The 17,598-nt window shown below is 37.2% G+C and overlaps 1 protein-coding gene across 1 annotated transcript in view; it reads left to right on the top strand.

Annotated features, from left to right (window-relative positions):
• Positions 1 to 17,598, top strand: part of GDPD1 (glycerophosphodiester phosphodiesterase domain containing 1) — a gene marked incomplete at both ends in the record, with an annotated part of 43,111 nt that overhangs the window by 2,973 nt on the left and 22,540 nt on the right. The window contains one exon of the mRNA XM_082861823.1: positions 9,761 to 9,803. Coding sequence (XP_082717949.1) covers positions 9,761 to 9,803 — 43 coding nt within the window. The remainder of the gene's footprint in view (positions 1 to 9,760; positions 9,804 to 17,598) is intronic.

Raw genomic sequence — 17,598 nt, 5'->3', positions numbered from 1 at the left:
GTAATATCTGCTTCCCTTATTAGACTATGAGTTCCTCAAGGGCAGATTTTAGATTTTACTAATGCTTGGGTCTCTAGCCTCTAGTACAGATCCTAACATACACTTAAAATAATAGCTTGCTGTCTGCTAATTATCTATTGTGTGCTAGATACTTTCCATGTCTTTCCTTATCTATTTGACCAAAGAACACTTTTTGTAACTACAGTGTATTGATGAAATACCAATAGGACCAAAGATGTACCTTTGGGTTAAATCGAGAGCAAGTTATACTCTCAAAGTCTATTTTTATAATTTCTCTATGAAATTATGAATTTTATTAATATTTTTACAATTGCATAAGTAACTCATATTCATTGTAGAAAACTTGGGAAATATAGAAATTAAAAAAGAAAAAATAGTTCCTAAAACTCACCATCCAGACATAATCTCTGTTAACATTTTGAAGTATGTCTTTTTTTTTTAATATTTATTTTTATTTATTTATTTGGCTGTCAGGTCTTAGCTGCCGTACGTGGGATCTTCGTTGCCGTGTGTGGGATCTTTTAGATGTGGCATGCGAACTCTTAGTTGTGGCATGGGGGATCTAGTTCCCTGACCAGGGACTGAACCCGGGCGCACTGCACTGGGAGCGTGGAGTCTTAGCTACTGGACCACTAGGGCAGTCCCCTGAAGTGTATCCTTTGAGTATGTATTTTACTACATTTGGAATCATACCATATATACACATATTTCAAATGCCCACTGAGTTAACTAGAGTTAGGATAGCAGGGAAATAACTTTTTCATACTCCCTAAGCTATCTCTATGGGCCAATTGAATTAAGCAACAGGCTTTTAAAAAAGAGATTCATTTATTAGGGTTCGGTGGCCAAAGAATTAAAAAAAAAATCATCAACTGATAAATTCCTCACCTTATCTTTTAATCTTTCACCCTTGGTTGCAAGGCAAAGTATTGCCACAATCTGGGCATTTTGCCAGATTGATTTCAGAGGTGATAAGTTTGAGGGTAAATATTGCTCATGGACACTGGCTGCTTCTGAGTCCTAAACTTTGTTTGCTCAAGGAGGAAAGTGAGGCATCAGTTTGAGTCTCAAAGTGTCACTGGAAGTATTTTGGTTTTGGTTTTGTATGAGTGTGTAAAGGGAGGGTAAAAGCAGGTGTTATCTATATTTCCCTGTATTAAAAAAAATTATACATATTACAAACTTAGAAAAATTAAATATCGTTATAGAAAAAGTTGAACGTATGACAAGATAGCAAAAACCACTTATTGAAAAGAGCACACATATGGTGGTTAGTTGGTAAATGCTGCCACTGTATCAATATACACTTTGAATATCATCCTTCTATGCTATTGATGTGTTTAATTTTTTTCTTATATCTGCAAATATATATTTCACTAATATTTTCCCCTTGAAATATAGAAACAATTCCGCAGTGTTCCAGGGATCGCATATTGAGAAATGCTCTTTTATATATACCATCTGTAGTCCTTACAAGCTCTTCATGCTCTTATGGAAATATATATAGTTTCCAAAGTGCACTATAAATGTTGAATGAACAAGTGAATTTAGAAGTGGAGAAGGAACTTACTTTGTTGCTTGATTTACTGAATAACAACTCCATTTTAAGTTGATATAAGGTTATGTCTTCAAACATTAAAATATGTTTTATTTGCACTAAGCTATCTTTTCCAATATCAGAAAAATTTTAATTTGGAAGTTGTTCTTTTGTGGCTGGTGCACATTGTCATATTTGTCATTGGTTTTATAAACATCACACACACACATATAGCATGTATACAAAAGATGTTAATGATAGTGGTCATTGGAGGATAACTGTAAAACAAGTGTACAATGTTTGTTGAATGTTTATTGGTATATAAAACATTTGGGAGGTAAAAAGGAAACTGACCAGACATTTCTTTCCTTTACGGCATTTAAATCTAATTAAAGATACAAAAGAGAATGTTTCCTTTACTTTTCCTATCCTAACAGAAATTAACCAGTCACAAAGTAATTATGAGGTACTATTAAGAGAGGAAAGTTAACATAGAATGAAAAATTGAGAAATATAGCTTTGTATAGTATTAGGAAGTGAAGCTTTCTCAAAGAAGTGAAAAATGAGAACTGGCGGAGAGGGAGGCAGGGGGACATAAGCAGAGAAATTATGAACAAATTATAGTAGGACAGCATGTCAAATCTATGATACTCATCCTCATCCACATTTCATAATTAACTTCATAACTAATTAACAAACTTTTGTTTACATGTTGAATGGTTATTTGCAAAGCCAGGCATTAAGCTGCTTATTGAGGAAAAAGAAAAATTAACGGCAGGTGTGCTCTATGAATGATATGATGATAATTGAAAGGAGAAGGAATTCAAACCATTTCGTGAGAGAAGAGCTATCACCAAATAATTCTTTGGAGAGGAATGGCATACTTTTAAATTAGTCTACTTTTAAATTAGTCCCTTAGTTACTCTCGGGGCTTTCACCATATGAATCTTAACAAGTAATTTGCGGGTATTATCATTGTGGGATTTATCTTCAAGCTTTACAAACAAGTATAAGAATATGGAAATAAGGACCAATACGAGTAACTTATCTGTAAAACTGAAATAAGGAGAAATATGAATGGAAGCATAGAAACTGCAGCATAGTTAGTGGTAAAAAGGGTGGGATCTGAAGTCATACTGCTTATGCTCGAAATTCAGTTCCCCTTGTTGGCTATGTGATCTTACCCAATTTTATTTCTGGAGATGCCAGAAATCTTGCCATGGTTGTGGGCATTTTAATGAAATAATATATAGAGTGCTAAGCACAGTATCTAGCTTCTATTAATTATTAATATGTTGACCACCTTTTCAATATTTTATTTTATTTAGTACTGGCTATTAATTTTATAAAGTAGATCAAAGATCTTAATGCTTGCATGCTTAAGCTCTTAGGTTTAAGTGAATTACAAATAAAATTAATATGGAAAGGAGACATAAAAGACAAACAGGTAGACTTTGAATGTAAATATTAGTAGTAAAATTATATTAACTGTGGGGAAATTTATTTCAGATTTCTGAATCTCTATTTTATATTTTTCCTAACTCCTTTTCCTCAAAACAAAAAGAGCCAACTATAAGTATCTTTTGAACTTTTTATTGTGGAACATTTTAATCATATACAAAAGTAGTAAGACTCTATCACTCAGATACAAATAATTATCAACTCATGCCCAATGTTGTTTCATCTGTATCCCTGCCCATTCTTCTCACCTGTATTATTTTGAAACAAATATCATATCGTTTCAAAATTAATAAATATTTGTTGAACACTGTTTTGTGGCATATTCTTACACATGTATATTACAAAGCCCTTGCTATTGAAATTTGAGAAGGCTTACTTTCCCATCCCAACTTTGGAACCAACTTAGAAATAAAATGCATGCAACAGAAAGATAGAGGTATGGGACTTCCCTGGCAGTCCAGTGGTTAAGACTCTGTGCTTCCACTGCAAGGGACTCAGGGAACTAAGATCCTGCATGCTGCGCTGAGCAGAAATTTTGTTCCTTCTGAGGGTGGGCCACTCCAAATTAAGGGGACTATGAAGGGCTGAGTCACAGATGGACGGACAGCTCTTTCTCCTACGTGGCTTCTGCTCCCATGGGGAGGAGTATATGAGGGAATAAAGAAGGGTTAAAAGTGTTCCTTCCATTCTTTTCCCTCCTTGCGGACTAGAGTGGAATTTTCCTTCACTAGGTGGGAACAGGTAGCTGGGGATAGATGTTCCTCTCAATACTTGCCTTCAAAAAGCCTTCTAGGGCTTCCCTGGTGGCGCAGTGGTTGAGAGTCCGCCTGCCGATGCAGGGGACACGGGTTCGTGCCCCGGTTCGGGAAGATCCCACATGCTGCGGAGCGGCTGGGCCCGTGAGCCATGGCCGCTGAGCCTGCATGTCCGGAGCCTGTGCTCCGCAACGGGAGAGGCCACAACAGTGAGAGGCCCGCGTACGGCAAAAAAAAAAAAAAAAAAAAGCCGCCTCAGGGTTTAGGTGGTGTACCAGAATATAAAAAACATAGGACTTAGAAATAAAGGCTTTTTGAACAAACGTTTAGGCATAGCATACATGTGGTAGCACTAACCTTAAGTGTACAGCTTAATATCTTTTTTAATATATGTGTACATCCAGGTAGCCATTTACTCAGATCAAGATATAGAACATTTCTAGAATCCCATAAGATTCCCTTGGTTCCCTTCCCAGTCTATCCTTCTCCATCCCCAGAGGTGACCATTCCTCTGACTTTTCTGATCATTGAATTTTTTAGAAATTTATTTTAATTTTGGCTGCGTTGGGTCTTGGTTGCTGTGCGCGGGCTTTCTCTAGTTGCGGTAAGTGGGGGCTACTCTTCCTTGTGGTGCCCGGGCTTCTCATTGCAGTGGCTTCTCTTGTTGCGGAGCACGGGCTCTAGGCGCACGGGCTTCAGTAGTTGCGGCCCGCGGGCTCTAGAGCACAAGCTCAGTAGTTGTGGTACACGGGCTCAGTTGCTCCGCAGCATGTGGGATCTTTCCAGACCAGGGCTCAAACCCATGTCCCCTGCATTGGCAGGTGGATTGTTAACCACTGTACCACCAGGGAAGCCCTGATCCTTGATTATTTAAGACAGTGGTTTTCAAAGTGTGGTGGTCTGTGGACTCCTGGGAGTCCCCAAGACCTTTCATGGGTCTACAAGGTCAAAATTATTTTCATAAGACATTACTTACCTTTTTCACCTTGTTGACATTTGCACTGATGGTGCAAAAGCAGTAGTCGGTAAAACTGCTGTTGCTTTAGCACAAATGAAAATACTGGTACCAAATGTACTAGTAGCCATTGTATTCCTCACCATCATGCACTCACATTTTTTTTAAAAAAGGCAGTTTCATTTAAGAATATCTTTGATGTATTAGAAAAATTATTAATTTTATTAAATTTCAATCCTTGAGTACACATAAGTTTTAATATTCTGTGTGACAAAATTGGAAGTACACAAAAATCACTTTTGCTGCATACCAAAGTAGGAAGATGATTGTCTTGAGGAAAAGTACTTGTGCAATTGCTTGAATTCTGAGCTGAATTAGCCTTTATTGTTTTCCACAGAACACCATTTTTTTTTTTTACATCTTTATTGGAGTATAATTGCTTTACAATGGTGTGTTAGTTTCTGCTTTATAACAAAGTGAATCAGTTATACATATACACATGTTCCCATACCTCTTCCCTCTTATGTCTCCCTCCCTCCCACCCTCCCTATCCCACCCTTCCAGGCGGTCACGAGCTGATCTCCCTGTGCTATGCGGCTGCTTCCCACTAGCTATCTACCTTACGTTTGGTAGTGTATATATGTCCATGCCTCTCTCTCTCTTTGTCACAGCTTGCCGTTCCCCCTCCCCATATCAAGTCCATTCTCTAGTAGGTCTGTGTCTTTATTCCTGTCTTACCCCTAGGTTCTTCATGACATTTTTTTTCCCTTAAATTCCATATATATGTGTTAGCATACGGTATTTGTCTTCCTCTTTGTGACTTACTTCACTCTGTATGACAGACTCTAGGTCTATCCACCTCATTACAAATAGCTCAATTTCATTTCTTTTTATGGCTGAGTAATATTCCATTGTATATATGTGCCACATCTTCTTTATCCATTCATCCGATGATGGACACTTATGTTGTTTCCATCTCCGGGCTATTGTAAATAGAGCTGCAATGAACATTTTGGTACATGACTCTTGCGGAGCACAGGCTCCGGACGCGCAGGCTCAGCGGCCATGGCTCACGGGCCCAGCCACTCTGTGGCATGTGGGATCTTCCCAGACTGGGGCACGAACCCGTGTCCCCTGCATCGGCAGGCAGACTCTCAACCACTGCGCCACCAGGGAAGCCCCATGACTCTTTTTGAATTATGGTTTTCTCAGGGTATATGCCCAGTAGTGGGATTGCTGGGTTATATGGTAGTTCTATTTGTAGTTTTTTAAGGAACCTCCACACTGTTCTCCACAGTGGCTGTATCAATTTACATTCCCACCAACAGTGCAAGAGGGTCACAGAACCCCATTTTCACTTAAAAAACTGACTGATGAACTGGTTATTCAGCCTTGAGTATTCAGCAGATATGTTCTTGAAAATTAATAAAGTGAGTCTGTCATTAGAAGAAAAATAATCTAGCTGCCTTCTATTAAAGCAATGCCAATGATTAAATTTGAGCTTTCAAGCAAAAATTAGACTTCTGAAAAACTTGTATCATCCACTGTGAGCTTGGTAGCTTTCCAATTTTTAAAGATTTTCCTGATGATATCAGGTATTAACAAATGTGATTTTAAAAAAATATTGTGTAATGAAATGTGTCAGTATTTAGAAGATCAGCATAATTCAGTGAATCAGTATTTTCCAAAAAACCATGCATGGGTGAAAGATCCATTCAAAGTTCAAGATGGGCTAATCGATTTTCATGTAATAGAGTATGAAGAGGTCATTAATACGGTTCAGATTCCACATTACAACTAACTTTTAAGAATCTGCCATTTGTTGAATTTTGGTGCAGTATCATAGAAGAATCTTTCTTTTCCAACTATCTGTATGAAGGTTGATATGTACGTATGAAGCAGATAGGAGAATCTGGCTGCCTTCTATTAAGCCAGACATTAAAGAGATTTGCAAAAGTGTAAACCAATGCCACTCTTAGTGTTAAATATTTTTGTCAGATCGTTATTTTTCATAAAATGTTATGTTAACATGTAATGGATTTATTATTGTTATTTTCAAAGTTTTAAAATTTAGAAGTCAATTTCTAATATGTAATTATTAATGGATATAACCCACATAATCAAAAGCTCTTTGAGGGACTTCCCTGGTGGCGCAGTGGTTAAGAATCCTCCTGCCAGTGCTGGGGACATGGGTTTGAGCCCTGGCCCGGGAAGATCCCACATGCCACAGAGCAACTAAGTCCCTGCGCCACAACTACTGAGCCTGCATGCCACAACTACCGAAGCCCATGCGCCTAGAGCCCATGCTCCGCCACAAGACAAGCCACCGCAATGAGAAGCCTGCACATCGCAACGAAGAGTAGCCCCTGCTCGCCACATCTAAAGAAAGCCCTTGTGCAGCAACGAAGACCCAACGCAGCCAAAAATAAATAAATTAGTTAATTAATTTTAAAAAAATGCTTAAAAAAAAAGCTCTTTGAGGTACTCAGTAAGACTCCTGAGAACAAAATGGTTAGGAACTGCTAGTTTAAGGCATTAACTCTTGACTGTAATAAGAATGATTGTAATCTGAAGTAATTTTTTTATAAAGTGCTTCACAGAGGAGTTGAGAAGTGAATATTTCCCCCCCACTCCACGCGGCTTGCAAGATCTTAGTTCCGTGCCCTCAGCAGTGAAAACACAGAGTCTTAACCACTGGACTGCCAGGGAATTCCCAAACGGATTGTTTATTGTACCAAAAAGCAAGGAAATTAAAAGGACACAGAAGTCAGCTTGAAGGAGCTAATGATGTTGACTTTGATTACTTGGTGAAAGTGGTGTCTGCCAGACTTTTCCGTTGTGAAGTTACTTTTTCTCTTTGTAGTTAGTATTTTTGTAGGAAAGTACTTTGAAACCACATAAACACTCCATTCCTTATCAAACTTTTGGTCCAGTTATTAAAGTGGATTCAGAATATCCTATTTTGTTTAATGGTTTAAAGTTTGTTACTATCATTATTTTGATGCTAACATTGTCTCAGGTTTGGCCAGTGAGAGCTTCTTCAAACTGGCTTCTGTGTCCTGTCAACTTCCTTGCTTTTTGGTACAACAGGCAGTAGTTTAGCCTAATCTACAAGTAACCATTTTAGCACTCTTTTCTTTTAGGTAGCATTCTAGAGTGCTTTGTTCTTGAATATTGATGATCTGTTTATAACATATTTCCTTAGTTTTTGACTAAAACAAGCACTGACTGGACTTTTAAAAGTCATTTAATGTCAAAAGAGCACTTACTTTTGAAAAAATTTTAATCTCCATATTTGCTTCATCTGTTTTCTATTGTGCTTTAACTCTAGTAATTAAAGTGAACCTAAAGTCATAGTAGTAGCTTTTAAAATATATATATATATATATATATATTTTGGCTCCACCGGCTCTTAGTTGCGGCACATGGGATCTTTAATTGCAGCATACAAACTTCTTAGTTGTGGCATGCGGACTTCATAGTTGCAGCATGTGGACTCTTAGTTGTAGCATGCATGTGAGATCTAGTTCCCTGACCAGGGATCAAACCTGGGCCCTCTGCATTGGGAGTGCGGAGTTTTACCCACTGGACCACCAGGGAAGTCCCCAAAGTAGCTTGTTTCACATAGGTACCCCTTTCTCTCTGCTAAACTGATGGAACTTTAAGAACATTAGGTTAATATATTCATTTCTTCATACCTTGTGTTTCTATTGATTATTAATTAGGTTGCCATAAAAATACAATCTAACAATATAAAAGAAGAAAACTTTAATACTCTTGCAAATATGTTCAGATGTTATTGTATGTAAGACATTTTAATTCTATTATTTGAACAGCACCTTAAACTTGAATTGCCTCTTTTGTTAAGAAGAAATTGTTGGGCTTCCCTGGTGGCGCAGTGGCTGAGAGTCTGCCTGCCAATGCAGGGGACACGGATTCGAGCCCTGGTCTGGGAGGATCCCACATGCCGTGGAGCAACTAAGCCCGTGAGCCACAACTACTGAGCCTGCGCATCTACAGCCTGCGCTCCATAACAAGAGAAGCCATGACAATGAGAAGCCCGCGCACCGCGATGAAGAGTAGCCCCCGCTCACCGCAACTGGAGAAAGCCTGGGTACAGAAACGAAGACCCAACACTGCCAAAAAATAAATGAATACATAAATTTATTTTAAAAAAAAAGAAATTGTCTGTTTTTCCAAGTATTTAGAAAAGTATTTCCAAAGTATTTTTCCTGTGCATTCCATTAATTATTGGGTTGGCTAAAAAGTTCGTTTGGGTTTTTCTTCTCTGTTGTTTTTTTAAAAAATATTTATTTAGGCTGCTCCAGGTCTTAGTCGCATCATGTTAGCTCTTAGTTGTGACATGCATGTGGGATCTACTTCCCTGACCAGGGATTGAACCCAGGCCCCCTGCATTGGGAGTATGGAGTCTTAGCCACTGGACCACCAGGGAAGTCCCTCCTCATCCTTATAGATAGGGAAGCTCAGCCATAGAAAGGTGAGGTAATTTTCCCAAAGTCACACAAGTATCAAACAGCCTTGAGAGCAGAGATCCTAACTCCAGAGCCCCACCCTCAACTACTACACTATATTACCCTCAGCCAAGATGATTAAAACAGTCACTTCTCTTAAGTAATTAATGGGAAAGGGAGAAAAGAGATGGGTAAACACTTTATGCTATAAATGTGATAAATGCCTTAGTAGAAAGATGCGTGAGAGACCTTGGGGACCCAGAGGAGAGACACTTTAACTCTGAGGAGGTGTATATGTGCAAGTCCTCCTCTGTCTTTCTATTATAGCTTTAAAAGCATGTTTAGGTTCTTGTAACCCTCCTGCGTTGCTGTGGCTGTGTTTTGATCTTTGATTCTTCTTGGTGCAGCTAAAAGCAATTCAAAATACCACTACATTCTTTAAAACACTTGTAATGTCTACATAATATACAAACATAATGATTCATTCGATGTGTCTTTTTTAGGTGAATTTCTGGAAAAATAAAATGTTCAAATTAGCTTCAATTTAATGTTTTCACAGGTGCTGGAGAAAATTTGGAGAATACAATGGCAGCCTTTCAGCAGTAAGTATATAAAAAGGTATTCTTTTCTTTTACAGTTTATCTTTAAAGTGATGATGATTCGCCAAGTGAGGATAGTACACGTGTAGCATCCACTTGTGGTAGTTGTTTCTATTTTATTAAAATGGCTTTTTTTTTTTTTTTAGTTAGTCTGAAGTGTTACAAAGAGTGTTTGGCTTCTGCATAACTGAAAAACTAGATCAGAGTTTTGGGTAATCAAAAGATACTATAGTTCCAAAGCTGAAAGAAGACATTTGTAACAAGGCACATACTGTGTGTAATGCTAATTAGCCTCAGAGACAAAGAGAAAAGGAGAAAATGAAAACACTGTTACATTGGCTGTTATTTATGAGTAGGATTATGTGTCTACTCAGTAATTCTTCCACAGGTCAGGTCAAGCTGTCATCTGGTCTTTCTTCTTTGAAGGCTTAGGAGTGTTGATCTTATTTTTTAAAATCAGGTAAAAAATTTTTTCAATTTTTAGATTATTCATATTTCATATAGATGTCTTTTAGAGCACCTCACAGAGAAGCAGCCAGAGACACAGGAATGAAAGCTGATTGATACCTTGTTCTTTGTCTTAGAGTGAAAGATTATCATCAGTCTGTGGTAATGGTGCGAACAGTTTTCTGTTCCCTGAAAAATAAGACGGGGAATGTGATAAGTTAACTCCCATGAAAAACATTACTATCCATATTTAGTAAGAAAAATATTTTCTTATGTAATTTTTGAGCCATTTTTATGTGTATAATTGGGGCCAATAAATCAGGATAATTTGGCTTAAGTTTTTGTTCTGCTTCTCGTCATTCAAAGACACTTTAGAGATTACTTTTCCTGTTACCAGGTCCCAAGGTACTGCTTTTCCGTAGTCTAGTTTCGTCTAAATCCTATCCTCCTGTATTTGTCATTGCTTACTCTTTTTGTTCTATAATGTGATGCTTTTGACTGTAATCTCAAGTCTCTTACAGCTCTAAAATGCAAAATCTTTCCTCCTGTCACTGACTGTGAAACAGAATAATTTAAATTACTTTGTTATCTTCTCTACTGAGATTATGTAGCTAGCTCCTATAGCAAAATATATTTAATTTTATGTGGACAGTTTTCACTGTGATATACACACACATATGCATACTCACGCACACCCTCATTCACTATCATTTATCCAATATTTGTTGCCTGTGATGTAGTAATATATATTACTTGGGGAAAAACTGCTCATAACTTTGAGTGGTTTTTAGCATTCCTTTATGTAAAAGTATATTATTTTGTAAGTTTTTCTCCATATTTTTTTTTGCTAAATCTTTACGAAACACCCTTATTTATGAAATTAAACTATTTCTAAGGATGGTACATTTGTATAATACATTATTTCTAAGGATGGTACCTAAATGTTTTTTATCTTTGAAGACTTTGATCCTCTGAAAAATTTTTTGATATTCAAAGAATAATTTAGATGGTTTTTACTTGCTAGATACAAAATTTCATTTCCAGTCTTCAAGCAGTTTGTTTTTATATTGTTTTGTTCAAGCAGTAACTATTGAAGAGTACTACAGTCTATCATGTGGTAGCTTTCTATAACTTTAGTTTTTTGGAGGTTTTTCTGGTACTTTAAAAGAAGAAAGCAACTCTTCCGTATGTTATTATTAGTGTTTATTAGATATATTTATTTGTAAGGCTGTTTGCTAATTGACTTTGAAATTTATAGAAAACCTAAATCAAATAGGCTTTAATTTTAAACTTAATTTTTGTTGTTGTTGTTGGTGATGATTTTGTTTTTTGTTTTGTTTTGTCTTATGCATCAGTGCTCTTACTTTCAATAAGTAGTTTTTTAAATTGTACTTTGTTTTCATTTATAAATATTCTATTTAACTGCTAGGACACTTAGAAAGTTTTTTTTTTAATATGCCTACTTCATGAACAACAAGAAAAAAATTGTTTAAGTGTACTATTTTTAAGGTACTATATACTAAAAAGATAAAGAGTTATAATACATAATTGACGAAAGACAGACACTGTGCTTAATTATGGTATATGCTTGAAAGGATATATAGTTGAAGGAGAGAGAGTAAAAAATACAATGAGCAGCTAAAACTTAGATCTTATTTATATATACGGTTAGACATATACTTCACAAAGCATGTATATTATGACATGGAGGTGAAGATGATATTAGAGAAAATATAAATAGTTGGTGTGGGAAGCCTAGTTAAGATTAACCAGAAAATTGAAAAGATACCAGGATTAGAAGAGCTATCATTTGGTGGAGAGGAAGAAGCTATTTTAAAAATGTGAAATGTTTGAGGTTAAGATGTGATGGTATGTGGACAAGATACATGTAGAAAATTGAAAGGACCTTAAGAATGCATGGAAAATTAATTCATTATATGTTCATTACATTATAGTAGGGCTAAAGAAGTAATTAGTACTGACACAGAGAAATAGTTACATCTCACAATTTATAAAAGTTCTTTAATGTGCTTTATAAAATAATTTAACAGACACCTTAAGTTATGAATGTGGTTCTTCTGGGATTCCTTGGGAGCCAGAATCCTTATTGATTTCTCAATCCCTAACATTTAGCTCTGGTGCTAATAGGTTCTCACTAATCACTTACTGAATGATATATGGAATGCGGCACTCAAGAACAAAGGAGAATATTGGGTGGTAGGATAAATTGGAAGATTGGGATTGACATATATACACTATTGATACTATGTATAAAATAGATAACTAATGAGAACCTACTGTATAGCACAGAGAACTCTACTCAATGCTCTGTGGTGACCTAAATGAGAAGCAAATCCAAAAAGGAGGGGCCATATGTATATGTATAGCTGATTCACTCTGCTGTACAGTATAAACTAACACAATATTGTGAAGCAAGTAAACTCCAATAAAAAAAAAAAGCAGAATTTTAACAGAAGACAGAGACAGAATCCCATTCATAATAAATATGTAACCAAAAACTAAGGAATTGTACTACAAAGATACACACACACACAGAGTCACTAAGCCCCTGAGTATGTAAAATCTGGTTCTTAAGAGCTAATAAAACTAGGTTATTAAACCAGGCTGCCTTTGTAAATACCCATAGGACAATTTGATCCCTGTGGTATTACCACGAATGCTTAGAGAAAGAAACAAATTGTATTAGCAATAGCTGCAAGGATAAGTTGGCAGACAGTCAGAGTAATTAATCAGTGACCTGATTCTCATGATAAAATTCTTTAGAATGTCTAATTAATACAATACTAATTATCTCATCTCTGAAATGGGAATAATAATACAACCTCAATGTTTTGAGGAATAAATGAGATTCAAATAAATTCTTTAACATAGAGTCAGTTTTAAGTTATGATGCATTGTTTTTGTGAAGTTTGAAGTAATTTCACTTCTTTTAGAGCTAGAGTTTTTATTTCTTTTTCTGGAAATGTTGAAGCCTTGGCTTCCCTAGCTTTTTTCTGTGTTTGTCATCAGCTTATCAGAAATGCAACTATACAATGTTTGGTGTTTCAATTGAAGTAGATGCATATTATTATTTATGGAAAAATTTGAAAGCCAAAGTGATTTAAAAAAAAGTTTTCTTGCTCTGTTCTAGCTATTTGTGTATCAAATTTGAGATAATTTTATTAGAATAATTTACAAATTGTCCTAGATACACTTACTATTGTTCTAAATTTTTACTTATTAGCTTGTTAATAAGAGATAAACATACAATAAATAGAAAAAATTTTTTATAATTCCTAAACATTTCTAAAAATATCCAACATTTCAGCTAAAGGCAAACTTCATACTTAGAAAGATTTTAGGTAATATGTATAATATTTTTTAAATACAGGAAAATATAGATAACCCCTGCTCTTACCCTCCTTTACACACTCATACAAAACCAAAACAAAAATAAAAGAAAGACATGTATGTGACCAAAAATCAGCAGTGCCAATAGTACCAATTTTTTTTTTTTAGCTATATAAAGAATCTTGGAATTTTATTTTAAAACTGTTTGCTGGCTCTATATGTCACTTACAATGTGTACATTTTTTATTCCTTTTTTTAAAAAAACTAAACATAGTTTAACAATATTCAAGGAAATTTTAAAATACAGAAAAATAATTCTATCAACCTAAAACCTACTTTTATTTGCCTATTTGTGTTTTTTTTTAACATTTTATATTTATTTATTATTTATTTTGGCTGTGCTGGGTCTTAGTTGCGGCATGCAGACTCTTAGTTGCGGCAGGCATGTGGGATCTAATTCCCTGACCAGGGATCGAAGCCGGGCCCCTTTTTTTTTTGTGTGTGTGTGTGTGTGGCACGCGGGCCTCTCACTGTTGTGGCCTCTCCCGTTGCAGAGCACAGGCTCAGCGGCCATGGCTCACGGGCCTAGCCGCTCCGCAGCATGTGGGATCTTCCTGGACCGGGGCACGAACCCGTGTCCCCTGCATCAGCAGGCGGACTCTCAACCACTGCGCCACCAGGGAAGCCCGAACCCGGGCCCCTTGCATTGGGAGCACGGAGTCTTACCCACTGGGCCACCAGGGAAGTCCTTATTTGCCTACTTTTGGATTTTATTTTTACACATTTGTGGTTCTAGCAAACACACAACTGGCAAATAATCTCTTTTAAAGGTGGATGTCCTTTAGAAGAGGACATGTACAATTAACAATTATTTACATCTTAGTAAGAATTACATTAAGGAGCCAAGTTTGTTTGTTTTCCTCTAACAACTGGTGATAATCAGAACAATGAAAGGGAAGATTATTTAAGGAGAAGTAGAGGAGCGGTATGAGACTTTGGCACAAAGCAGCAAGTGGCCATTGGGTCTTTTGGAGTGGGATTCTGATGGGCTTGGATCATCAGAAGAGACCAAATATGAGAAAATTCCGAAGTGGTTGGCTCCAAAGGTAAATTTTGTCAGATATATATATATATATATATATATATATATATATATACACACACACACACACACACACACACACACACACACACACTTTATCAATGGGATCATACCATACCTACTTTTTTTTTTCATTTAGATTCAACAATGACATTCCATTGTTGGAATAAAAACTTCATTGAATAAAGTGAATACTTGATTCTTTGAAGTATGGTACTTACTATGGCTTATCACTGATGAACATTTAGGTGCTAGCTGGATGATAATTAATTAAAATTTAAAATGTTCATAGACATTGATAACCAAAATATGGCTTCATTCTGCTCATTTATTTTTATTTTTTTAAATTAATTAATTAAATTTTGGCTGCATTGGGTCTTCTTTGCTGCATGCGGGCTTTCTCTAGTTGCGGCGAGCAGGGGCTACTCTTCGTTGTGGTGTGCGGGCTTCTCACTGCAGTGGCTTCTCTTGTTGCGGAGCACGGGCTCTAGGTGCACAGGCTTCAGCAGTCGTGACTTGTGGGCTCTAGAGTGCAGGCTCAGTAGTTGTGGCGCACGGGCTTAGTTGCTCCGCGGCATGTGGGATCTTCCTGGACCAGGGCTCGAACCCCTGTCCCCTGCACTGCCAGGCGGATTCTTAACCACTGCGCCACCAGGGAAGTCCCTCTGCTCATTTAGAAATGTGTGAATACCTGCAATATGCCCAACATCGTGAACGTTGGAAAATATGGAACAGACAGATACCTTCCTCACTAGGAATTTAGCATCTAGTTGTAGAGACATGACCTTATATGAAGTCATTTCCATTTCAAATTGTTTCCATCTTATAAAAAACAATTTGAATGTATAGGAATATATTACATAAACTGTAATTTATCTACTTTTACGTTTTCTCATTCCTGCTTTCTCACTCTGCTCACCCCAGCTCTTATTCTTTCCATTCCTGAATTTTAAAAAAGTAAAAGTTTCTTTCTAAAACTCTCTCCCTGCCGCACCCATGTTTACTTTTTTTTTTCATCTTGAAATGTCACTGGTGGTAATTGATACATAAAGTGCTTACAAAAACAAACAAACAAGGGACTTCCCTGGAGGTCCAATGGTTAAGACTCTGCTCTTCCACTGCAGGGGTCACGGGTTTGATCCCTGGTCAGGGAACTAAGATCCTGCATGCAGCGCAGCCAAAAAACAAAAACAACAACAAAAAAACAAACATAAAGTGCTGTGTAGGCATTTTACATATACAGAGAGCTATCTCTTTTCATTCATTAATTCAATATTTAACAAATACATGGGACTTCCCTGGTGGAACAGTGGTTAAGAAATCCGCCTCCCAATGCAGGGGACGTGAGTTTGATCCCTGGTTGGGGAACTAAGATCCCACATGCCGCGGGGCAAGTAAGCCCTCGTGCCACAACTACTGAGCCTGAGTGCCTCAACTAGAGAGCCCACGTGCCACAAACTACAGAGCCCACGTGCTCTGGAGCCCGTGCACGACAACCAGAGAGAAAACCCGCATGCCACAACTAGAGAGAAGCCCACGTGCTGCAATGAAGAGCCCGTGCACTGCAAAAAAAAAAAAAAAAAAAAAAATCCCACATGCCTCAGCGAAGACCTGACACAGCCAAAAATAATAATTAAAAAAATATTTTAAAAAGTAAAAAAAAAAAAAATACTTATGGAGTACCTGCTGTGCCCAGCCCCATGCGTAGGCACTTGTTTACAATAGTAAACAAGCCATAGTCCACAAACCCTTTCGTCAGAGAGCACCTGTCTAATTGGGCAAGTAGGGGAAGATAAATAGATGTATTCAAAACAGTGTGGTAAGTACTCTGACACAGTAAACGCAGGTGCTACAGGAAGTCCTGGCAATTTGACAGATAACTGGTAGATAGGCTACAAAATCCAGTCTGGGGTCAGGGGATTAGGGAAGGTATCCTGAAGTGGTAGTTTTTAAGCTTACACCTGAAAGATTAATAAGAGTTAGCAGATAAGGGGAAGAAGAAAGACTTTTTAAAAAACTGCTGTTGTAGTATGTATAATATACATTCAGTAATATGCACAAATCTTAAGTGCACAGCCCAAAGAGTTTTAATATATGTATACACCTTTGTGACCACCACCCAGATAAAATTATAGAACATTTCTAGCACCCCTGAAGGCACCCTTGTGACCTTTCCCAGCCTGTACTCCTTTCCCCTAGATAACCATTATTTTAGTTTCTATTACAATAGATTGATTTTTTCTGTTCCTGATAACATAAATATCATCATACCGTATTTACACTTTTGTCTCTGGCTTTTCTTTCGTTCAATTTATATCTGTAAGATTCATCCATGATGTGTGAAATAATCTTGTACATGTTTTTTAATGGTCAAATGCATTCATCTCTCTCAGGTATATACTTAGCAGAAGTTGAATTGCTATGTCATAGGGTAGGTGGATATTTATACTTTTCAAAGGATTGTACCAACTTACGCTCCACCAGCAATATATGAGAGTTCCATTTGCTCCACTGTCTTGCTAACTTACTGTCAGTCCTTTTAATTTTAGGCATTCTGATGGTGTATAGTGCTGTCTCGTATTTTTAATATCCATTTCCCTGTTGAATTTTTTTTTTTTTTTTTTTTTTGGCTGCGTTGTGTCTTCTTTGCTGCGCGCAGGCGTTCTCTAGTTAGGATGAGTGGGGGCTACTCTTCGTTGTGGTGTGTGGGCTTCTCATTGTGGTGGCTTCTCTTGTTGCGGAGCACGGGCTCCAGGGCGTCCGGGCTTCAGTAGTTGTGGCTCATAGGCTCTAGAGCGCAGGCTCAGTAGTTGTGGCACACGGGCTTAGTTGCTCCGAGGCATATGGGATCTTCCTGGACCAGGGCTCGAACCCATGCCCACTGCATTGGCAGGTGGA

Source organism: Leucopleurus acutus, assembly GCF_964270905.1.
Source record: "Leucopleurus acutus genome assembly, chromosome: 19".
NCBI lineage: Eukaryota > Metazoa > Chordata > Mammalia > Artiodactyla > Delphinidae > Leucopleurus > Leucopleurus acutus.
The sequence above is the reverse complement of the archived record's forward strand: the minus strand, read 5'-3'. Positions and strand labels throughout refer to the sequence as shown.